This window comes from Microtus oregoni, unplaced genomic scaffold (assembly GCF_018167655.1).
Source record: "Microtus oregoni isolate MIOR12 unplaced genomic scaffold, Mior012 000000F_ref0000247, whole genome shotgun sequence".
NCBI lineage: Eukaryota > Metazoa > Chordata > Mammalia > Rodentia > Cricetidae > Microtus > Microtus oregoni.
In genome coordinates this window covers 84,116,912-84,142,217 of record NW_024543059.1, presented here as the reverse complement: position 1 = coordinate 84,142,217, position 25,306 = coordinate 84,116,912, and the positions used below count along the sequence as shown (strand labels likewise).

At 34.9% G+C, this 25,306-nt stretch overlaps 1 protein-coding gene across 1 annotated transcript in view; it reads left to right on the top strand.

Annotated features, from left to right (window-relative positions):
* Positions 1–25,306, top strand: part of Dpyd (dihydropyrimidine dehydrogenase) — a 755,789-nt gene that overhangs the window by 78,250 nt on the left and 652,233 nt on the right. The window contains exon 3 of the mRNA XM_041647856.1: positions 21,092–21,174. Coding sequence (XP_041503790.1) covers positions 21,092–21,174 — 83 coding nt within the window. The remainder of the gene's footprint in view (positions 1–21,091; positions 21,175–25,306) is intronic.

The window sequence follows — 25,306 nt, the reverse complement described above, 5'->3', positions numbered from 1 at the left end:
TAATAATAGTCTTTAAGGAAGAAGGGTTCTTACAAGAGAAAGATGACTAGCTTTTTTTCCATCTTCACTAAGTACAGAATGGGTGTTGCTACTTAACAAATGTTTATTGAACATCTCCATGGAGAGGAGAACAAGAGGCTGAGAGCACAAGAGCTAAGATTAGAATTGAAGAATAATCAAGAGTGAAGATTTTAATTCCTTGAGAGGCTATGAATTTTTGTTTTGAAAAGTCTGTTAATAAAATCTATTTTTTTTTCTTTCATAATTCCATCCATGGGCAGGAGTGTCAATATAATTTAGATATCAATGGCTTTCTTAAATCTCCTTTCAGTTCCCAGTTTTCAGCAGTCTGAAGCACATAGCTTGAGCTCTTTAAGAACCCAGTCTACATATAAACTAATCATGATGATGATAACCATTGGTATGATAACTATGATAGCTGTCAGGTGGTAATGTCAGTAGGAGAACACATGTGTTCATAGTAGGAAATCATCATGTAGTATAAATTCTTATATACATTCAAATATTTGGATTATTCAAGTGCATAGTAATAAACGTGAATGGAAGTAAGCGAATTTTGTTTGTGTGGACAGACATAATTTCGGATTGTACCATCATTTGCTTCTCCTTCAAAACTTCCACTCAGAAATTAAACTCCCAAAGCATATTTGTCTTTGAAACGTGCATGCATTGCTAATTTAATTATAAACAACTTTCTAATCTTTGAATGATTACAGCCGACATTTAGACACATTTAAGAGGATGAGTAGATAGCTATTCAGTTTCCAAGATGAAATGTTTATTATTTTCAACTAAAATATAAATTAATGGCCATAAAGCATTATGGTATGTTTACCATTCTCCCAACAGAAACCAGTCAGATTCTAAGAAATATATTAACTATATTAACTTATCAAATTTAGATGAAATCCCATTAATGGCAAAAAGGACTTACTGAGTATTAGAGACTGTCTGGCCCTTTAGTCTGCAAAGAAATGTCTGTGAAGTCTTTTCTTTGTTTAAGTGTAATATTCGTAAAGTTTTTGTAATTTATATATAGTATGATTTTCTTCATTCACTGAAAACCTATTATGGGTCAGTCATTGTTTAAAGTCCTGGGGAAATACAGCATACAATACAAGGGACAACTCTTTCTGAAATGTAGGTCCATTTGGGCCTAATACAGCTATTGAAAAAACTAGGCAAATATCAATTCTAGCATGTCAGATTGGTATCACGGTCATTTACTGCATTATTCTAGTGAAGTGTGGGATTTTCTTATGCTCTAGAACAACAGCCTCTGTTCATTGTGCTTGCTCTACCATTTCTTCCGCTTATTGGGAGAATGCTGCTGCAGGGATGCAGACAGGTGAAGGACGCTTGTTTCAGTTAGGTGCTCATGGTCCACGTTTGCTTTATCAACAAGATGATTCTGCTTCTCAGCCTTCCCAGCACTGGAGGCTGCACTGGCCTACTAGGTGAGAAGCACAGGCATTCAAGCTAGCACTTACAGAGTATATTAAAATAATCACTAAGAAGGGACACTCAGACCCAGGGCAGAGAAAGAGCAGCTGATCCAAACTGTGTAGGTTTTTGGTGATGAGTCAAGCCACTGATGGCTTCTCATGGGGCTGAATGTGTCACTAGTCTCTTGGTCAATTTTCTATGTTTTTTTTTCTGTGATAATCTCATAGAAAGACCAGTTCCAAGAATAATGATGACTGATAATGCCCTTACATTTAGAAATGATACTGTAATTTTCATCACGTGTAAATGATCTGAGTCTTGCAATTTACATAATCAACTCTCTTCATTTAATTTTCAAATTTCATCTTCATGTCAGCATTTTGATCATGTCCCATAAATATACCTTTTCCTTATAGTTTAAAATGAATATTATTCCAACTTGTAAGACTATTCAATTGTGCCAGATTTGCAAATATGTTTATAAGTTTGAGTATTAATTTTTACAAATTTACTTAATTTAAATTTTTAACCTCTAAAAATTAACTGATATTCCTTTGTGGATAGGAATATTGGTGTCAATATTTTTTGAAATGAATTTAGAATAGAAATTTCCTCAGAGAGAGAGAGAGAGAGAGAGAGAGAGAGAGAGCATTTGACTATAAAATATCAAGATTTTGTATTATTTCCATGAAAATTATTCTAAAGATACAATAACTTGTATTTAAAAAAATTACAGAAAATAACCTTTCTTACCTGGAAAATGAAAATATCAAAAAAAGACATGGTTGTAGAGCCAAAGTGTAATTTGAAAACTAAGCTGTGCTTAGCCCCTAGAATGCACAATGAGTCCTGACCTATGTGCTGTGCACATCCAGTCTTCCCATCTTTCACAGGTTTGGTGGCATTTTGGAAGGTGATATATATATATATATATATATATATATATATATATATATATTTGAATTAATAACAGAAAGATGTTAGCCAGTTACTGCTAGATGTAACGCCTAACCTGGAGTGAGGTTGATAGTCCAAGTAATAGTTCACAGGTATCAGTTACAATAGCTTGTTGGTTAAGGGATGGGACTGGGTGTACCTATCCATGTTATCTCAGTCTCTAAGCTCATGTGTGCATCACTTCTGCTGTGTTTGGAAGACATTCTGTACTTGGAGTTATCCACGTCTCTGGCTCTTACATTCCTTCTGACGCTTCTTCCCTACGCCTCGAGGGTGGTTGTTTGATAAAGACATCTCATTTAAGGCAGAGCCTTCCAAAGGCTTTCACTCTATGAACATTGTACAGTTGTGGGTTTCTGTGTTAATCGCTATCTATTGCAAGCAAGAAGAAGCATCTCTGATAGATGATGAGCAATTGATTGATCTATGGGTATATCATGGGAGTCAATGTCATTTGGAGTCATTTTATTGCTATTATTCTTTAGCAGAATAATAGTAGTAGACTTCTGCCAGTGCCTACTAGTCAGATTCTTAGCTATTTTAGTGATGCCAAGTATGGGTTTCATCTCATGGACTAGACCTTAAATTCAATCAGAAAGGGATTGGTTACTGCCGTAACATTTTGCTACTATTTTACCAGTATGTCTTGTAGGCAGGTGTCTATTTCAGGTCTCAGGGCTTACAGCTGTGAGATATTAATGATTTCTTTTATCCTCTGGTAACATGCAAAATACCTTTTGTTTTGTTTTATTTTTTTGTCTTATTCCTTTTTGTTGTTTTGATTGTGATTTTTTGCGTGTATGATTTTGTTGGGGGGTGGCAATCATCAAGTTAGGTAGGTAGTCAGGTAGGGAGGAGGATCAGCGAAGAATTGGGGAAGGGAAAACTACATCATCAAAATATATTATATGAATAAATAGATTACAAAAGGAGGATGAATCCCCTCAAGTACCACACTTTCAAATGTGCTAAAGTAATAACAATAGTAATAAAGTATGAAGACATGCTTACATTTTTAATTGATTAATTTAACATTAAATGTTTGGAAAATTGGCATGTCATCTATAATAAAAAGGTCACATCGTATCCACACAATAAAGAAATGAGGAAGAGTGTTTCTATCACCTGAAACACACGGATAACTGTGATTCACACCATTTGCTACAATATCACTTTCAGTGTATTGCATTTCATGATTAAGACATGACTAAGTATTTTTTTCTTGAATATTTCTTATGTTTCACAACAGGTACATGTATACAAATGCTCAAATAGTACATCCTTGGGTTTCAAACATTTTCTAGCATTTCAGTGGCCAACTATGTGTTGTTGTAATTACTGTTTTCCCCTACATATTTTAAAATAAAAGATAATTCTTAATGTCTTGTTTCTGTGCCCTAAATCAGCATTTTAATGCTATAAATTTCTTCTGGGGTGCACTCTGGCTCCCTCTAATAGATCGTAATTTTAATGCTATTTTATGTCCTTTCAAATATCCTTTTCAAATAAAGTCTGAAGAGCACTGGAAATGTTATTGTCAATAAGCCAAGGGAAAATGACTAGAGAGATGTTTCTAACATGAATGATAGAAAAAAAATATCACAAAGAATATAAAAAAATTTCCAATAAACAAAAAAGATCCCCAGCTTCATCACAGAGGGGTTAGAAGGTGTTTTTAAATATAAATTATGTGGTAATGCACATTAAAAAGGAAAAAAGAGAATTTATCTCACATTAGAACTGTCACTATCACACAGGTATGTTAGAGCACTATCTGTAATAACAAAATGCTACAGAAAATTGCATTTCTATTATTAATAAGGTTCTTTAATGTATTAAGGAATTTAAGCATTGTCTCAATTTTAAAAGTACATTTATGGATCTTATATTCATGTTAACTGAAATATGTTACTGAAATTTTTTGAGTGATAGATCTCGTTGAAAGGCAGCTATGCACAGGACTTCCATAATATATAAATAATTTTTAGTTATCTATCATATATCTATCATCTACCTACCTATCATCTATCTATATATGTCTAACACCTGTCTACCTATCTATCCATTCATCCTTCCGTCTGTCCATCCATCCATCCATCCATCCATCCATCCATATCTATGTTTATATGCACATGTTTGTGAGTGCTCTCTCCCTTTCCCTCTCCCATTCCCTCCCTCCCCCTCTCTCTCTTTGTGTGTGTGTGTGTGTGTGTGTGTTTGCATGTACATATTTTCGAGAGCACAATGAGGACATATTGCAGGAGGCTTTTCTCTGGTTCACTCTTCTACCGTTTTTTTTCTTCTTGGAAATTGAACTCAGGTTGTCAGGCTTGACAGCAAGCACCTTAACCCACAGAGCCATCTCAGCTGTCCTTCCCTGTAAAACTACACCGGTTCCATTCCAAGTTCTACTCGCTACATGCTAGAAGAACGTGGTTGAAAATTTAAAGTCATACACACAGAGAGACAGAGACAGGCATACAGACGGGGCCACAGGGACATCCTTGAGACAAGAATGCTGAGAAAGCCCACTTTATTGTGCTCAGGGGCAGCTTATAGAGGGCTCCAGCCACGCCACAGCCATCGAGGGATCTTTCAGCTGCAGCCCCACCTGAGCTTGCCATCAGGGGCTGGTCCTCAGAGAGAGCAGTTGTAGGACACTCACAGCAGAGGAAAACAAGTTGCTTACAAGAAATTCAGGGTCTGGTGGTCGGCAGTCCCCAACACTTCCGAAAATATTTAAGATTGTACTGTGATAAAAGGATGCTTTATGAGGTATTGATTACCAAAGCTGTCAAAAAATGATGGTAGAAAGAATTTGATAGATTTTGGTCAAAGTTATATTTCACTACTTTGACCAAAAAGGAATAAGGTTGGATTTCTAGGCTACTTAAAAATCAGTTTTCCCAAAAATGAATTTCTGAGCCTGTATTAAAAGCACCAATTTAAACACCCTGTGGCAGCTTTGGTCCTGCCATTTGATGTCACCGTGGAGACTGCAGGGTTGCCTTGAGCAGCAACTCCACAGCCATTAGTTTCCTTTTTTGTTTTTAATGCACAAAAATTTTTCCATTCTGAGATTTCATTGAATGGACACAACATTCTGTAATATAGAACAAGATTAATGACAGGACATTTCAAAAAAACTTCATTTTCCCAGAGCATCTTTAATGAAACAGTTCCAAAAAAAAAAAAAAAACAAAAACAAAACCCAAAAACACATTGGTTACTTGCTTTCCTTTGTCTTACAATGCTCGTAACCCCAGGCCCCAGTTTATGGCCATTGCCTCCAGAGGCATGATTTTCAGAAGACTATAGCTATCTCTGCTAGTTCTGAAATGATCTAGTCTAAGAAAATTTCACAAATCAAATACTTCCTAGACTACATAATGGAGTATATGGATTACTAAGTTTAATTATAAGATTTATTAAACTGAAATCAAAATTCTGTTTCTTCTCTATTTTGTCTTAACAAAAGAAAATGTAATTTATGTTTATTAGTATAAAAAAGAAGTAGATTTTTACTTCAATTCTTCTGAGATCAAAGATCTTATTTATTCTATAAGATAGGGTAGTATATGTTAAACTCTAAGTTATTTGATAATGCTTCAGGAACCTTTGCGTTTATGCATCTGTCATTAAAATTATGAATATTTTGAATTTTATTCCAATTTTTACATCTGTTTGCATACTGCTATATAGGCTAGCGTTTATGCCTAATTAACATTTTAAAAACGTTGTTGCATTGAATTGTTTTGCTCTGTACTATACAGAGTTAATGGAAAATGTATTTATCCCTCCCATATTGACATATTTAGTGCTGATACTTACAATTTCAGAACTGATAATCAGTTACTATTCTGAGAAATATGAATTATTTAATCAGTTCCAAACTTTTGAAGTAACTGTCTGGTATTTAGGAAAGAGAAACAAAAATTATAATAAGAGTTTAGACTATAATATATTGCTGCAGGGGCAGTTAGTAAGGGAAAACACAGCTGACATTTTCTGATTTATGCACACAATCAGAGCTGGAGTCCAAGGGCTGTGACATAATTATCTTCATGCTAACAATTTTTGTAAATCTCTTGACAGAATTTTAGCTAATTTTAAAATGCCTTCTGAAGATTAGCACTTAAAATTGTTGGGGAAAATGGCACAATTTATTAGCAAGGGTATAATTGTAAACCTTCTAAATACTCATTGTGAATATCGTTTAGACAGTAGCTCCTGCTTCAGCAGCTGGTGTATAAGACACCAGTTTATGGAATCTTGAAACAACAGAGAGTGGAATCTAATTAAAGAGGATTACATGCCAAAGAAAAATTATTAAAAACAGACTAATAGACAATTGTTATAGATTCAGAAACCCCTGCCAAATTCTCTTTTTGATATGAACTCATGTAGCTGTCAAGTAAAAGCCTTTATTCCTCCCAAACCAAAAGAATATTAGAAGACTTTCTCTTTCATGACTTAAAAATGACTGCTTTTCTGAATTTTAACTTAACACAAGGACTTCAATGGTTCTATTAATCTTTTCCCCACATACTTAAAATGCATGTGCCTTTAAAGATAATGATGAGGCTTTCTATTTTAGGGCTTTTTTGTATGATTATCTATCTAATACCAAGAATTCCATAACTGTGAATAGGAAAATGTTACTTTTTTAATAAACAAAAATCAGCTATCAATTTAGTTACTGCTGATAGAGACTTATGTTTAGTTAGATTGCATGCTTGTTTGTCATGAACATTTAAAATTCATGGTACATTAAAGCTTTTAAACTTTCCAACCGAACTTACTAAATTACTCCTTTCTCTTTGAATTTATTCTCTTTGGTGTGATCCATAGGGATTTTTTTTCCAAACAGAAGACCAAGATAGCTTTGAATGATAGACATCCATCATTAGTTCTTTATATAAAAATGAAATAAATGTTGCTTTTCAGTGCTAAAGAATGTTCATGGCTGTGAGTTTGCCTGGTGTCTAGCTTTGTGTCTTAACTGCTGTGCATGGTGTTGCATAGGATTACATAGCTGTACAAGCCAGTGTAGTTCTATAGATTTGGGCTAATTTAAAGAGATATTAAAAATTAATTGCTGAATACCAAAACTAATGTTTCCATGTCATTAATAAATGTATGAATACACACTTTGGATTCAGTAAATGAGACATTTGTTTAACATTCTTAAGCGAATAGCAGTATTAAAAACAAATACCATGTATGAAAACATAAACCTCATAAAATTACCTGTGAGATGAAGAAAAGCCCTCAGAGTGGCAACAAAGGGCTTGTTAGTCTTTGTCCTATCTCGTCTCTTATTGTAGAGCTTTGTTTCTCTGCATAGACATCACATATTCAAGTGAGAATTGCCAACTCTCTCCCTTCAAAGCCTTACAAGAGCAGGGCCTGCTTTAAGTTTAAAGCATCAGGATGACTTCACACATCTTCCCTTTAAATTAAGCTTCTAAGTGTGATAATATGTCTATAGTTTTTTATATGCTAATAATTAATATAATGGTAGTATTCTCTGTTAATTAGAAACTATCAATATTTTCATTCCTGATTTTTTATTTACTTATTTTAAAAGCAATCTTTTTTTACATACCTAATCCCAGTTTCCTCTGCCTTCTGTTCTCCCACTCCCCCCTATTCTCCCCACCCCCTCTACTACTCAGAGAGGGTGAGTTCTTTTCTTTTTATTTTTTTAACTTTCAGAAGTCACAGCTCAATGGAAGTGGATCAAATCCTTGGTGGTCATTTTCATGTGGCTTGCTCAAAGATGATATCATTCCTACATGATAAAATGTCAGCAAGTATATGAAGCACTAAAGGTAGTAAATTTATTAATAATAATAACAAAGCTGATTTTCTTACTTGGTATGGTGGGAGTTACATGCTTACAACCTCACCACTGGGGAGAAAATATCAATGACTCAAGGCCATCCTTGGCTCCACAATGAGTTTGTTGCCTGCCTGACTATGGAAAACCTGTTTGAAAAGAGCCAATTTTGTTTTCAAACAAATACATTAATTTATTCTTTATATTCTTGGTGTAAAGAAAATAAGTTATTATATTCTTGGTTAAAAACACAGTCTTAGAGAAATAAATTCATAACTGTACAATAGACTTGTTCTTTGGGAATACCTCAAATACTTAGAATTAGGTTTTCCTTTCCTTTCAATTGAGCTGCTCTCTTTTTTATATTTATTATTAAAATTACTTTTCAATATACTTTTTATTTTTTGTACCAACCCCAGTGCCCACTCCCTCCCATCCTCCCATTGCACACCTTTCCCTGCCCTGTTCACTTAAACTCCTTACCAGAGGGTCTGTTGGAGCTGTGTGAAATATTCATTTTCCGGATGCAGTTCAGTGCTATTGATGTCTGAAATTGTAAAGTTGGGCCTTTACACAGCTATGTTTAGTGACAGGATCCACTCCTTTGGCATCACAGTGTCTTTGTCCACATCTTACATCATGGGATGTTGGCCTTAAGATTCGACAATAAATATGAGCACAAACATTTATACATGTGCATACTATGAAGGAGAGACTCATCTCATTCTTTTAAAAACATGTGGAATATTAATGGCAGGAGATATAGCTAAGTCGGTAGAATGCTTCCTCATACAGGAAGCTCTGGGTTTAATCTACAGCGTCTCCTCAAAAGGGCACTTTGGTGTGCATCTGTAATCCTAACACTTGTGAGCAGAAGCAAGATTCAAAATCTTTTCCAGCTACAATGATTTTAAGGCCAGCATGGGCTACATCAAACCCTGCTTCAAATATATAATACATATACACATATATATTAATATATGTCATGTATATAGCATATATTATCTAACAGTGCTTTCTTACTCAGTACATATGTCCACATACATGATTCACCTAACCCTGACAATGACGGCTTCAGTGTAAACATCACTGCTTTGATCACTTTCCTCATTTTATGAGGGACTATGTGGCCACGGAGGGGTCATTCATCTTCGAGAGAATTCAGAAGCAGGTTTAGTTGCGAAATTGGAACTCAGGAACAGATCCCCCATCTGTGAAGCTCAGATCTTTCCTATTCTACGATGTTATTGCATTTCACTGTGACTCACAAGATTCTCCGAGAGAGGGCCTGCTTGTAAGCTGGCCACCATTAGTGAAATGACATTAGCTAAATATGATTACATCTTAATGTCCCCTGAAAGGTATTAGACTAGCTAGTTAAGACACAGTGAAGGGAAAAAGCAATTATCTATTGAAATATGAATCTCTTGATGAGAGCTGGAAATCGTATCTTACTATCAGGATGCTTGTGTGGCATTTTAAGAAATCCAAATTGAATAATTATTGCGTAGAGTGTGGTGAGGAGTTTCAAAGAGGCTACCTTCAAGGCCTTGAGTTGAGTGGGACAATTAGAATGGAACATTCTTTAGGACAAGCACTTTCACATAGCAAACTCGTTCTAGTTCGGAACATCGTCCTTGGAACTTCTGATTCCACTGCAATTGTATCTACTTATATTTTTCTTTTCGTGGATTTCCCTCAATAAGTCAATCCGTTATAGTCATTGCCTTAAAATACCTTACTATTGCAATGGGAAAGCTTGAAGGGGTCATTTCACTTAAGTTGTCTTCATATTTTACATTGAAAAACCTGACATTGCCTCTACAGGATTGTTTGCATAATTTGTGATGATTTCCTTAAGGTCCCTTTAGTACATAGTGTGTTGCGGGCCTCCAGCTTCCTGCGGTAGCTTGAACTTTGAGGATTATTCCTATTCTTGGCAACTGATTCTTCTTCTTGCACTGGCTGTGGAGGTTCCTACTTTGCACCATTTATCTTATCAAACTGAATTGGTTTACTTCGGTGACTGCTTCAGTAAAAACGCTGAACTAACACATGATTGATTGGTGAATCCTGCGGATCATTTCTGGCCTAAGAGTCAAGGTGCCCTTCTGCTCTTTTCTTTCTCCCCCTTCCTCTCATTTTTTTTCTACTCTGTTTCTCTTGTTATTTGCTCTTCTCCTTATTCTTTCTTTACCCCTTCCCCTCAGCTTTTCTTCCCCCACTTTCTTCCCCCACTTTCGCCTTAGTTTCTTTCTTGGTTTATATGGCTTGGAGTCTCACTCTATAGCCCAGTTTGACCTAGAACTTGTTATGTAAGACATACTTGTGGAACTTGCTATGTAGCTGGCCTGGAACTCATGATCCTCCTGCCTTAGCTCCTCTATTTGGGGATTATAATAGTAAGCATCCATCCAGACTCACGCTTTATTGCGTGTCGAATAATAATGAAGGGAACTAGGAAGCTAATTTCAGTAATTAGTCTAGGATTGTCTCCAGTAGGCAACAGTGTTGATCTTTCGACTAGAGCCAGGTTTGGCTTAGCTTATTTCCATCTTTGATCTTGATGTGAAAAACTGTTAATCAACGCAAAGGCACACGACTAATTTACCTGTTGTCTCTTTTCTCTCTAATATGGGAACAAGTCAAAATGTTTCATATTTATGTTTATTGCTCTCTCCCTGGTACATTTGCTGACAATAGATTTTTTTTTCTCATCTGAAGGCTATTGAACCTTTTGCTTTTAGTTTCTTAGTCATCTGGGACTTGAGTGAGTTCTTCTCGCTATTCCATTAACTGCCTTTGGCCTTTCATTTATTAAAATTACTTTCTTAATTTATTAAATTTAGATTAGTCAGTATATAAATTTTAGCTCTGTCTTTTTTGATATTTTGATTATCCAACAAAACATACAGACCCATGAAAATTAAGTCTTAATAAAAATAGCAGTCTTGCCGGGCGGTGGTGGCGCACGCCTTTAATCCCAGCACTCGGGAGGCAGAGGCAGGCGGATCTCTGTGAGTTCGAGGCCAGCCTGGTCTACAAGAGCTAGTTCCAGGACAGGAACCAAAAAGCTCTGGAGAAACCCTGTCTCGAAAATCCAAAAAAAAAAAAAATAGCAGTCTTGTTGTTGTTTTTAATACAAGCACCTAGCTGTCCTTGCTTTACTTCACCCTAACTCCATCCAGAATGTGAGTGAATGAGTAGACAAGTAGACATGTGTGACTTGATTTTAGTTTTTGGCACAGATCAGACAAGGGTAACTTCTTTAGTGATCCTATTTAAATTTCTAGTGCTAGAACATTGTGGCTATTATTTTCTCTAGTGTCAATATTGGTATCCCAAGTACTAGTTTTATTATATTTTATTTAGTCCTTAACACAGATGAATTATAAAACATGATAAAATCTACCACACTTGAAACTCTAGACCTTCCTTCAACCCGTGGGGATTCGTTTGGCAAGAAGCCACAGAAACAGGGTTTTGATGCTTAGTTTCCTGTTTCCCCTTTAATTGCTGCCAAAATCTGAACACTTGGGAATTTAATTGCTCATTATATTTGTCACGGTGGTGTCACAGACCCAAATAAAGACTGTTGCGTGCAAAATATTTGTGGATATTAATTTGGCCTAAACATGTGTATGTTGAATTCCTTGTTTCTCCACACTGTTAGGTATATAACACACACAGACAGAAGTGCCCCTGCTTGACATTCCTAGCAAACTATTATTTGTTCTTCCAGAATCTGCATTTTGGTATTTTCCAGAGGTTCCAGGAACTTTTTTACTCTGCATAGTCAGCTGCCTAAAATCTGTCTTGTGCTTGATTGACATTGCTTTCTGAAATTACCCTGCATTAGCATAACAGACAGCTTCTTTAAAGATATTTGCCATTTACAAATAAGCTTTTAATTTTTCTTTGCTCTATACCCATGTGAGTAGAGCCGAGGAAGGAGTTTGGGAGGAGGCTATTGGCTCAATTTTTATGTAGTAATTAATCCTTGATGACAGGGAGATGATAATAATGGAGAGTGGGACAGGGAACCTATGTGCCTCTGACCAATTGGAATTTTGATGCTTAAATTTATGCAGAAGATAAGAAGATGAAGGTGTTGGTTACTTGAGCTGTGTGTTACGTATGGTGAGAGCCTAATACTGTTAGAAATAGAATTCAAGCCCTGTGGACTTTGATTCTCTTTTATATTCATGAAACATAATAATCTTGTATTTGTTTTTTTTTATTTCTGGATATGGAAATATTTTGGCTAAGGTACATTATTGAAATACCTCTAGTCTTACTTATTTTCTCTGTGTTTTGTTGAGCGTAATAAACCTCAATCATGCTTAGAAGTATAAAACATGGAACATTCTTTCCTTTTTCTGTGAGTCAACCTAGTACTAAGTCAGGCTCCCGTTTTATCTCATGATAGAAAATGCAGTTCTGTGCCCCCTCCAGATAAAGTCCATACTAAAAATTGAAGACTGTCTTCATTTAAATGCTGAATTGTCTCCAGAGACTTTCGAATGTTCTCTTTCAGCTAACAGAAGGATGACCTAATGGTTTCTTGAGCTATAAAGTATTTAAGGGAGATTACTTCCAGATCTTTTGTTTCTCTGTCCTTTTTTTTTTTTTAATCTTTGTATCCAAGAAGTATTTTCATGTCCTGTCTCAGGAAAAATAAATAGTCAGGAAAACTGTGTATTCAGGATGAATCTGAAAATAATTACAATTCCATTATTTTGTGTCTTCTTTTACAAGCTGTAAACTCTACTATGGTGGACACAAGATAAAATTTAAAGTTTACTGAGATGACAAAGAGGATGAAGGTATGGAGGATTATAAAGGAAGTGGTAACATCAGGGAGAAATCAGGGGAGGAAGAGAGGAGAGAAGAAGGGGATAAAAGTTTGTTTATTTGTGTGTGTGTGTGTGTGTGTGTGTGTTATATGTACATGTTCATGTTTGCATGTGTATGCAGCAGAGCCTCTATGTGAATGTATATAGTTGCTGGCGTTTTGTGTCAATTTTTTCCTCTATCCCTCTGTGGCTTTTCTTTAGCCAGGGTCTCTCTTTGAACCTGGAGCTCTTGGTTTCAGATAAGCTGAGAAGCCACTAAGCTTCAGGGATCCTCCTGTCTCCATCTTCTGAAGGCTAGGATTACACACTTTTTTTGTCATGGTCTCAATCCATGACATTGTGTTAAAAATTGAGACAAATACACATTCTATTATTTTTATCGGTAGCAACATGTAGAGTCCCAACCATCTGTATAATTTTAAACCTATATATCCCAAACAGCAAAGTTTCCTCAATGATTCTGTTGTTGTTGATGTTTTTTAAGTTGTCTGTGGATATTAACATAAACTGATTTCAAATAGTGATCTTAGTGGCTTGCATTTCAAAAAAAAACCATAAATTCTGAGAAGTAATGAAAATTAAGCATTAATTCTTGCTTATTTCATATTATTGTACAGCATTCCCCAAGACACTTCAAACATGGTTACTAGGTAACACAGGCTGGATGTGGTCCTCCTACTGTTTCTGGAGTCCAAGCCAGTGTGTATAATGTAATGACAGACAGCTTCCAGTCTTTGCTCTTCTTTGTGGTATTTTGTTTCTGGCATTATTGCTCAGGTGTAGGGAATAACATTAAATGGCTAAACTACGATCTTCAAAATCCTCTCTTAATTACAGTACTGCAATTACCATGCCTTGCCAAAGCTATTAAAAATTAAACCACATGTTTCCTGCAGCACTGCTGATTTTAAAGACAATAGGTAAATGGAAGATGATTGTTTTAAAATAAAGAGCTTCAGGTATGGCGCTGTGTAATTTTGCTAATTCCCATTGGGAAATGCAATGTCTCCAAGGCTTGCTTACCAAAAAAAATAATCAACCGAACAAAAACACCGTGAGACACACAGATTGATTTTTGTTAAATTACAGACAAATAGATGTCACCGGGAGATATATGTGCATGAAAATTTTTGAAAAAAAAATATTCATGCCAATTAAACAGAAGTATTTGTTTCCATGTCTGGTTGAGAAGCTGTCTCTGAGAAGGCATTTATTTAATAAGAGGAGGTTTCATTGCAGGAGTCAGTCATTTAAAGTTTGAAAATAAAATAAGACCTCAGACTTAGCAATGATTCACCTAAATAGTTAGCTGTAGTAATCTAATTCCAAAGAAAAGAATGTTAAAAATAACATGACCAAAGAGGACACTAACAGTGTTTTCCATTAATTTTTGAATTAGGCAACAAAATATAGATCTAGAATTAGACACCCTGAATTTTCAATCTTGATGCCACCTCTGATGATAGTGGTTACACCCTTTGAAAGGATTTTAGATGAAAGTAGTAATTTGAGTTAAATAGCAAATTTGCTTGAATGAATAATCACAGTGACCCTTCTTTATTTCTTTCTTAAGACTTTTCAATCCTTTAATTCATTTACGCACATCAATTCCTTCCCTGATTTTATAGAGATATTAGAACAAAAGCAAAAAAAATAGAAATTAGCCAAATAAATAATCACACCTAAATGCAGTGAAATACTATGAACATTTAAGAAGAATTCTAATCATTTATAGTGCTTCCTTCATATTTTTCTGAGTTCTCTGGAAGCGTAACCAGTGATACACTCTACACAATCTCTCTAGCTCTCTTGTTTTCATCCTAAGGAAAGGGCAGCAATATTTTGTAACCTCGCTAGATACAGCCATGGTAAACAACAGTGGTGTGGGGAATGGAGAAAGCTTAGATGGTTGCTGACCAGTTTTATGTCAACTTGACACACATACTAGATTTATCTGAAAGGAGGGAACTTTGTTTGAGATAATGCCTCTATAATATTCTGGTATAGACCATGTTTTAAATTAGTGATTGATGGAGTAGCCAAGTCCATCGTGGGTGGAGCCATCGCCGGGGTGGTTGTCCTGTGTTCTATAAGAAATCAGGCTGAGCAAGCAATGGGGAGCAAGCTTGTCACCAGCAACCCATCCATGGCCTCTGCATGAGCTCTTACCTCCAGGTTCCTGACCTTTTTGAGTTTTTGCCCTCACTGCTTTTGATGAGCAACTGTTTAGCAGAACTGAGATTGAAATAAATCTTTTCCTTCCCAAGTTGCTTTTGGTTATGGTGTTTTGTTATAGCAGTAGTAAGCCTGCCGAAGACACTTGTTTTCCATAATCATAGTATTTAATATTAAAATATCTCCCTAAAAACTGTTACATGTTTTCATAGAATAAATGGCTTGTTTAAAAAAACCCATCTAAGTAACATTTGTGATGAGTATGTTTAATTTCTCAGATTTAAAGTTCTTTATCTAACTATTTGTTTAATGTTGGAAATTTAGTCTCCACCACTGAGTTCTCAGTCCCATGAGAATGACGCTTGAAACTCTGTAGAATCTGAGTCTTCTCAAAACTGATTACTTTTTGTACAGCTTTTAGAAATGTCATTTTATGCTATAGTATAAATATATAATTAATTAAAATGTATATAAATATATTCATTTCATATATGTATATATATGAAATTATTTAATTGTTCATTTTTGAAATTATATCCAGCCCAAAAATGTTGTCTTTGAGTATTCACCACTTCTGGGTGAGGGACAGCACTTCTGTAATCCCAGACCTTAGGAGGGAGATGTAGTCGAATCAGAACTTCACAGTCAACCTTTATTGTGTAACAGTTTTGACACCCACCTGGATTGTTGGAAACTGTCCCCAAACAAACCAACACAAAATTCCAAACAAAAGAACAAGAAAAGAACAAAAAACTACAGATCATTCAATCTACAGGTAAAATATGTACAGTTAATTTACTACAGAGTCAATCATTTATTAAGACTCAGACTCAGTCACAGGAATGGACCATTAGCCAACTGTAGCAATAAAAAATAATACTTCCAAACAACAACTACATACTGTAATATTCATCTATACTTTCAGTATTTGATAGACTGAGGTAGAAGAATCTCAAGTTTGGAACCTGTCTCAAACACCCCTAGGCAACCACCCAAACAATAAAAACCAAAACCAACGTACAGCCCTGCTAAACTGCAGCACATATTCTCTGTCAAATTTGAATCATTAGAATTCTTGAATTTTAAGTCCATTTGGATTATGGTTCTTAGTCAGAATTAAAACTCTCATGACTTTATTCATTTGTAGGAATGTCATTTAAATTCAAGTTTATTTTTAGGTAATGTCCTAAGCCACACTACATTGTGTGTATTAATGAAGTACATGATGTTTTGGTATGTGTATATATTATATCATGCTGAAGTCAAGATAAGCAAATATTTCTTCCAAGCTCCCTTGAAAGCTTTTTGTTTTTATAATTTCCTATAGAAACTTAAGTGAATCTTTCAGGAGTTAATTGATCAGTGCATAGAAGACCCTATTTGCCCTCCTTGGGGCTTCAATGCTGTAGATTAGCTTGCCTATTTTAAAAATAACAGTTTTGCTAAGATAAGTCACCCATACCATATAGTTCACCTCTTGAAAGTGTAATTTCATAATTTGTAGTCCATTCACAAGTGGCATCCTAATTACCACACATTCCAGGACATTTCTTCTCATTTCCAAGAAATCAAATTCCCATTAGCAGCACCCAACCTCGTACTTTCTACAGCCCTTGGCAACCGCTAATCTGCTTTCTATTGATTTGCCCAGACTAGGTATTTTATAAATGGAATTATAAATTGCTATCATTTATATACAACTTCTTTTCCCACTTAGCATAATGTTTCCTGGCTCATCCACAGTGGACAATGTGTGTGATTTCACTCTTTACAGACAACACTAGTCTGTGGTATGGGATACCACACTGATCATCCATTTGTCATTTTACTGACTTTGGGGTTGTTTCTGCTTGTTGTCGGTTATTGATAGTCATGATCAAAGAATCTAATGTACATTGAATATGACAACATGTTTTCTTTCACGTAGACTTGTCTGGTTCATCTGCTAGCATTCTATGACAGCACCAAATGTTTGTGAATGTTTCATAATCTCCACATTCACATGGCCAGCATGTGACAGAGTGAAAATGTAGCTCAATGATATTATTACCCTTCTCCCTGAGTTTAGTGATCCATGATTCCTCTGTGGAATAATTATGTGGATGCTTTTGCATTTTCAGTGCCCATTTTGTATTTTCTATGGAAAGCTATCTATTGAGAAGTGTTTGCTCATTTAAAAATACAGGGAAAGCACAAGTTGTTTTATTGAGTTGAGTTTTTTATATATTCTAGAGACGACTCTTATCAATACCATTTCTTTTGGTTTTTTTTCTCCTTTGGATCTAAGACAACTTTCATTTTCATAGATTAATTCAAAATCAGAAACATATCTCCCTTTGAATGTTAGCTCTTGTCCAGATCTGTAATAATTTTGAATTGGTTTTGAATTGAGTATGAGTTACGTGTCTTACTTCATGCTCATGTGTTCCTTCTATAAAATCCATCCTGACTTGGTTCACTTTTCTTTTTTTTTTTTTAATATTTTTTTTTATTGAGAAAAGGAGAAAATAAAAAAAACAAGTTTCCGCCTCCTCCCAGCCTCCCATTTCCCTCCCCCTCCTCTCACCCTATGCCCCCTCCTCCCACCCTTCTCCCCCTCCCCCCACTCCTTTCCCCCTCCCTCTCCAGTCCAAAGAGCAGTCAGGGTTTTCCGCCCTGTGGTAAGACCTAGGACCTCCCACTTCCGTCCATATCTAGGAAGGTGAACATCCAAACTGGCTGGGCTCCCACAAAGCCATCACATTACGTAGGATCAAACCCCCGTGCCATTGTCCTTTGCGTCTCATCAGCCCTCATTGTTCGCCATGTTCAGAGAGTCCACTTGGTTCACTTTTCAATATTGAATGGACTATAAGTGTTACTCTCAATTCTGTTCTTTAATATGTATGTTTGTAAGCTTTTGCCACAATTACACAATCTGTATTCATGGTAAAAAGTTTTGGAATTGGAAGTTTAATTCTTGCTAACTGCATTCTGTTTCCCATGCATGTTTTTGATATCTAACTGCTGACATGTGGTGAACTTTGGGAAGTGTTTCCCAAATTCTGAAGAAAAAAAATCAAGTGGAATTAATACATGGGGTTATTGGCTCAATCCACAGAATAGTACCACCTTAGCAAAGGGAAGTCTTCCAGTTCTTGGCACGAGGATTTTTCCCATTTTTTTTAAAATGTAATTCTTCATAGATTTTAGTTATTTTTTCAACGTATTCATAAACATTTCATTCTTTTTAATGTGCCTTCAAATGAAAGTATCAATTTTTAGATTATTCATTACAGCCTGACAAATTATTGAACTTGATACAAATGGGGTAAGTCACAGATTAGATTGCATTTTCAACTTGACACTCCCAGAAGAGGGAATCACCTTATGTGAGAAATGGCCCTCATTGGCTTGGCCTGTGGGCATGTCTATAGTGCATCTTAATGGGTAATTGATATAGAAGACCTTCCTACTGTGGGTGGTACCATACCTAAGCAACTGTGTTTGAGCTGTATGAGAAATGAGGCAAATAGAGCCTGGGAGGTAAGCTTATATGCAGCCAACATGGCCTCTACTTCAGTTCCTTCCTGATGTTCCTGCCTTGATCTCCTGCCCTGACTTTTTTTTTTTTTTGTTGATGGATTGCTACCTGGGACTTGTAAAGCAAAGTATAAGAGGACATCTTTGAGTGCATTCGGATCTGTGGCATTTGAGGTGCTTCTACGTTACTTGATATAGTTGTAATCATTCATTCTCGGTGCTCCGCAGCTTCCTAGGGTATGAAAGTATTACCTCCATGTACTTTATCTTAATATGAAACATTTTTGCTTTTGGTAATATGCAACAATGTTTGCATTAGTATTTTCCCACAGGACTTTGGATGATTACATTATACTTTATTTCTGGGTGTAAACCAGCAAGGCCAGGGAAGCAAATGGGTGACTGTTGAAGCTACAGACATCATCTTCCAAAGTGACTGTAACAGTTTCCAGGTCTATGATTAGTGAAGTGCTTTTTAAACTTAAACAACAACCTTGTATATTCCACTTTTACTTTTCACACATATCTAACTACATAGTCATGTTTAGTTATGGCTTCAATTTTCATTTTATTGTTGAATAATCACGTAAGATGTTGACTTTTGTTAAACTATTTGACTTTTCTTCCTGAAAGATTATGTAATTCTTTTGTCTCTTCTTATTTAGTGATTGTCCTATCTTAATTTGTAAGAATAATTTATTTATTATAGTGTAAATATATAATTAAGATGTGTGGTACTAGCACAAGTACGGAAAGTTGATAAATTGATCAGAATACAATTGAGAAACGGATTGTGTAGGCACTGAAACTTAATTATAGGAAAATGACTCCAAATGACAGATGGTATTTAAGGGAAATAGTACTTCATTGATTATCTCTATGATGTGATTTTCAGTATTAAAGCATATAAATATCATTTCACAGGCATGTTTCACTAAAAGATGAGGTACACAATAGCAAATCTTCCTGACTAATACTAAAGGATGCTTTACTGACTTTGAAGACCATTTCAAGTAAATTGACCATAAAAAACACCAACTATATATTTGAAAAAAATAATATACTCAGCATCATTAAACCTAATTTTTTTTATGTGTGAGAAAAACATGTTAAAAAACACCAATCAAGATCATAAAATGATTTCCAATGCATGTGCCCAACAAATGATTTTAGATGAGTTCAAAGAATTCAGAATTTAAGTTATTTTGGAAAATTTCAAGATTTCCATTTTAAAATAATTTGATTATTCACGAAAATGATCTTTTCCTTAATTTGATCTAGTTAAACCGAAGAATTAACAGTGAGCATGATGAATTGGATACCAGTGGGTTGGAAATTAATTAACTCTTGTACAGTGGAAATCAATAATCTAAGTTTCAGTCTTCTGAAATCCAGCATGTTTATTTATAACTTGGGAATAGAAATGATACATTAATAATTAAATTTTATTATTTAATTATTCAGTTTCTAAAATTGAAAATAAAGGCCAAAAACAAACAAAACAACAACAACAAAAAGAATCACCAAACTTCTTTTTGTTGCCTTAAATGTCTACAGAACACCAATGTGTGAAGAGATTAAAATAAATACCCATTTAGTCTAACAGATATGTTTACATTCTAAAAACTCAGCATGTTATATACAATTGTTTGTGTAAAATATACCACTAAATTAATGATTGCAACAAAGACTTATATTTACTTTTAGAAAAGACAGTGCACTATTATTGTGTATTCACTACTTAGTAGAAACAGTTATTAAGTTTTAATAACCTGTGGTGTGTGTTCTTGATTTAGTATCCCTCAAATACTTGATATCACAGCAACCAGGCTGATTTATTTTCAGTACGCACTACTTACCTTTGAAATGGATCATCATCATGTACACTTACCTATGTTATTTTGAACTTATTTACTGATTTTTCTCTTTTGAATTTACATGGGCTTTAATTAATTGAAGATTATTTTAGGAAACTAATTGCTATCCTGATTTCAAGGCAGTTTAGTTAGTTTTGTGTGACACTCGTTTTTTTAACACCTATTTTGAAAAAAATAATATGATGAAAAGATTTCTCCCGCAGCTGCATCAGAAGACTCGTGAGTTCGTGGCTGTTGAATTTCATTGTCGATTTTAATGAATCCTACCCAATTAAAGCATTGTGCCTATTTTTCACGAGTCTCTGATCAATACAATCGATTACATTTATATAACTGCATAGATGTAATTTTTCTGGGGGTGTGGAAGATGAATTCCGTGTTTTAATGTGTTGCAGAGCTGTGAGAAGCTGGAGAATAATTTTGATGACATCAAGCACACGACTCTTGGTGAGCGAGGAGCTCTCCGAGAAGCAATGAGGTAAGTCTGGGTCACCATAGCAACAGTCACAGATGTGGTAAAGAAAAAGTCATTCTTCATTATTGGGGGAACAAATGAGTTCATTGCCACCATTCAGCTCCGTTCTCTAAGGTATTAATTTGTCAGTGGAGAGACTTCCCTTGAGGCTCTACTTTGGTTTTGAAGCTGCATAAATGTTAAGCCTCAGTGCACAGTAAAAAATGTAAATGTTTAATTTGTTACTTAAAATGCTTACAGGGTGTCTTGTTTTATATTTATACTAAATTGTGCAATTGAATGAAAATATTGTTCCTCTAAATTCTGTCTGTGAGTAGAAAATAAACACTGTGTGAAGGTAGCTAAGCTGAGTACCATTTCCTAATTAATATAGAATTTGAAAAGATTTACTTAAAATTTCATCTTTTGTTATATTTTACAAGATTAAAAATTATTTTTAAAATGAATTCCATTTTCTCAATATTTCAAAGCACAGAACCATTTTCTTTGGATGCAAAGATCTATAAGTAACCTGATTTTTTTTTTCACTTAACCATACTATTTTGATTTTTTCAAAACTCAACCAGCCTTGCTATCTTTTTTAAACAACTTTTAGTGAAGCATCCTTTAAATTTATTTGGTTAGATTCAAGGAAAATTTTAAATAGATATGAACAATTTCTGAGCAATAAGTTTATCGTCCTTAGAACAGGAAAGTCACAAACAGCACTAGCCCTAAAAGTTCCCAGTGTGAAACTTACAGTGGCCCAATTTGCATTTGTGCAAAGAAATGGTGTACTTTCCTTTGTTTTCCTCAGGAAGACTTAAAAAGTTATCTTAATGCTTATTTATGTTAAATGGTTTTCAGGTATAGAAAGTTAAAATTTGAGAACCAGGAAATCTAACAGACTTGCTGGTGTTTTAAACACAATTTTGTTATTGCTGTCACACAGCTACCATATAGTTTAGTTTAGAAGCCACTCTCATTTAGCAGCCTCCCTTTTACCATGCAAGCAGCAGGAGAAAGTAATTAAATTTAATAGAAGCTGCCCTCATTTTGAAGCCACTTCTATTTAAAACCACAGGGGGAGGTAATTAAATTTAATGGAAACAGTAGCTTCTACACAAAGATACATGGTACTTCTGTATAGATGATTATGATGTCACAAAAAGGGGAATAATATATTACTAGTGTGCAGGAGAAATTACCAGCCAGAGCAAGGGAACCTATTTTATTGTTAATGTCTTTGCTAATAAAAAAGATGGAAAAATAAAACTGGGTACGCAGTAGAGAATTTGTGTCTGTATAAAATACAGTGGCAGTCTAGCAAAGTTGAAGTTACTGAAAATAATTATAAATTAAAAATGAGGGATAAAATATACTGTAGGAAAGTCTAGGGCAGAAATTATGAATGAACTCCTGTTTTGAAACATGTTTTTTTTTTATTCTTGATTGAAAACTACCACACTGTTATAAATTGAACATGTCGTTTATGTAGAGCTTATAGGATACTATTGAATATGTGAAATGTGCATACTAATATCTATTTAGAAACCATTTTTTTGGTAATTTAGTTTCTATTCATCTTGAAATAAATACATAGGCAAACAGGAAGACAAAGAGGATGCCAACTCCCATGCTTTGGAATAAAAGAACTAAAGGCTAAAAACACAGGGAGAACTGAAAGGGCTATATGAATGAATGTGAATGTGAATGAGGGAAACACAATGAACAGAAAGACTTGTGAGCTGTGCAGGGGATCTATCCTCACGAAGAAAACAAGCTGAATTGTAGGAGAACAGTAGATAAAAAAGATTACAAAATTTTGCCAATTTCTTTTAAAGTAAATAATATTTAGAACATACTGAGAAAGATTGCTTTTGGAGAGGAAGTAGGAATGAGTGGAGGGGAGCGGGGAAGCAGCATTAATTACCGAGTTGGAGTGACCCCTGACCACCCATGCAATGAGTAGGGCAACAGCCCAGATAATTTAATTCAGAATTTCATCACATGGTGGTGAAATGCACGTGTCTACTGAATATTTTATGTGTCCACACACACAGTGCACATATGAATGAATGTCTGGACTCTCCAGATGCAATGAAGTAGTTTAGCAGCTAGTTGCATTAGACGATGTAGTATATCGCTCATGGGCACCTTCTGTTTTTTAATACATCAATAACTTAGTCTTTTGCAAGAAAAAAAAAACACCTAGACAGAAGAGATCTCAATGTGATTCAAGAACTTTCAAGGAGAAAAATGCATTTCTCTCTCATCTGTGATCAGTTCTTCATATGAAGGGTGGCTGGATGAACGCCTGGCTTAGACAGGTGAAGATGTTGTCTGATGCTAAAGGAGAGTGTTCTATGCAGAGAGAGCAGGAGAGAGTGAAGAATGGGATGCTGGAATACGAAGGTGTGCACTGATGGAAGGCAAGCTTTTGTGCTCATGTGAATAAATTGATTTTATCAGAAATTTGCATGCAGATGGACTTCTTTTTGATCAATACTAGGTCTCTTCTATGTCATGAATTTATAAGTACAAATGGAGCATTCAGAGTTTCACTGATTTAGAGGACCTCAGAGCAGGTTTAGGGTATTGGGGGTCATGTAGAAACAGCTTATGGGAGCCTCTTATGCTAGCCAAGGGACTGACATCAGGAGGCTCACTGAAAATATTGGTCGCATGTGTTACAGGTCAACTTGAGATAGTATCTAGTGTTCTGTGAAAATTATTTAAATTATTTCAAGGAATCTTTTTAAGAATTTTAGGATATGTTTTGATGTTTTAGTGTTTTATTGATTTTTATTGAGCTGTACATCTTTCTCTCTTCTCCTCCCTGCCTACTTCCTCCCCTTCAACCCTCTCCCAAGGTCCCCATGCTCCCAATTTACTCAGGAGATCTTGTCTTTTTCTACTACCCATGTAGATTAAATCCATGTATGTCTCTCTTAGAGTACTCATTGTTGTCTAGGTTCTCTGGGATTGTGATTTTTGGGCTGGTTTTCTTTGCTTTATGTTTAAAAACCACTTATGACTTTATAATACAAATAAAAGCTTTTGAATTCTAATATAGCCAGTCAACAGCTATCATTGACAAAAATCCCTACAAAGGTCTAGTGAAGTTATTCAGATAAAGTACCCAAATTATTCAGAACATGCTGAACCTATTAATAAGTGATATCAACTTTTGCTGTTTGAAAGGGAAAATTACTTTATATTCTTATCTCAAATGGCCAAATCAAACTTCTTAAAGAGTTAAATAAAATAAAAATTAAAGGGCCAGATTCCAATTTACTGTAAAGTGACCATATTTTTGAGGCTTGATGAATAAAGATAAACTAAATGTCATTGGAAATAATCATAAAGCTTTGATTACATTAAAACCCATACATTGGAAAATATTAGCATTATTTAAAGACTTCAGTTAACTGTATTGCCACATGTACAACAGATCAGAAAACTAACTTGGTCCATCACTAGAAAACTGTGATTGAGGTGCTCCAAAATATTCAAACAATGTTTTGATCTGGCAGACAAAAGATATACGCTTTAAAAGTTTGTAAAATTCTTTGCAAATTGCTATTCAGTTCAGTGGGAAGAGCGATTCTGAGTGCTAAGATAGCCATTCTCACATTCTCAGAGCCCATGAGTAATGGAAATTACTAATTCATTGAGGAATGAAGTGTCAATAAACACTAATAGCCTTAAAATAAACATGCCCTTTCATATTAATTTACCATCTATAAATGCATTGTGCATAAGCCATAGAAATTATGGAAAATATGAAGATTTTTTAAAATAATAGATATATTGATCCAATTGAATAGGATTCAATTGTAACATCAACCATAATATCAGTTTGATCTTGCCTTTCTGTAGAGTAAGGTTGAACATTTCAGAGACTTGATGTGAGGCATAACAATAAGAGAAAGACATAACTTTTAACCAAATGTTACAGTGTTTGTGTTTATATTTCTTTTAATAGCATGAAGTAGCTTTAAAATAATTTACTTCTGTCATATATGTTTGTGTAACTAATTGGGAAATTTCACTGTAGTCTTCATACATAAAATAGCAAAAAGGATGACTTATGGACTTATATGTCACCCATCCTCATGCTCCTTTTTTTGTGGAGACCTTCTACAAAGTTTGT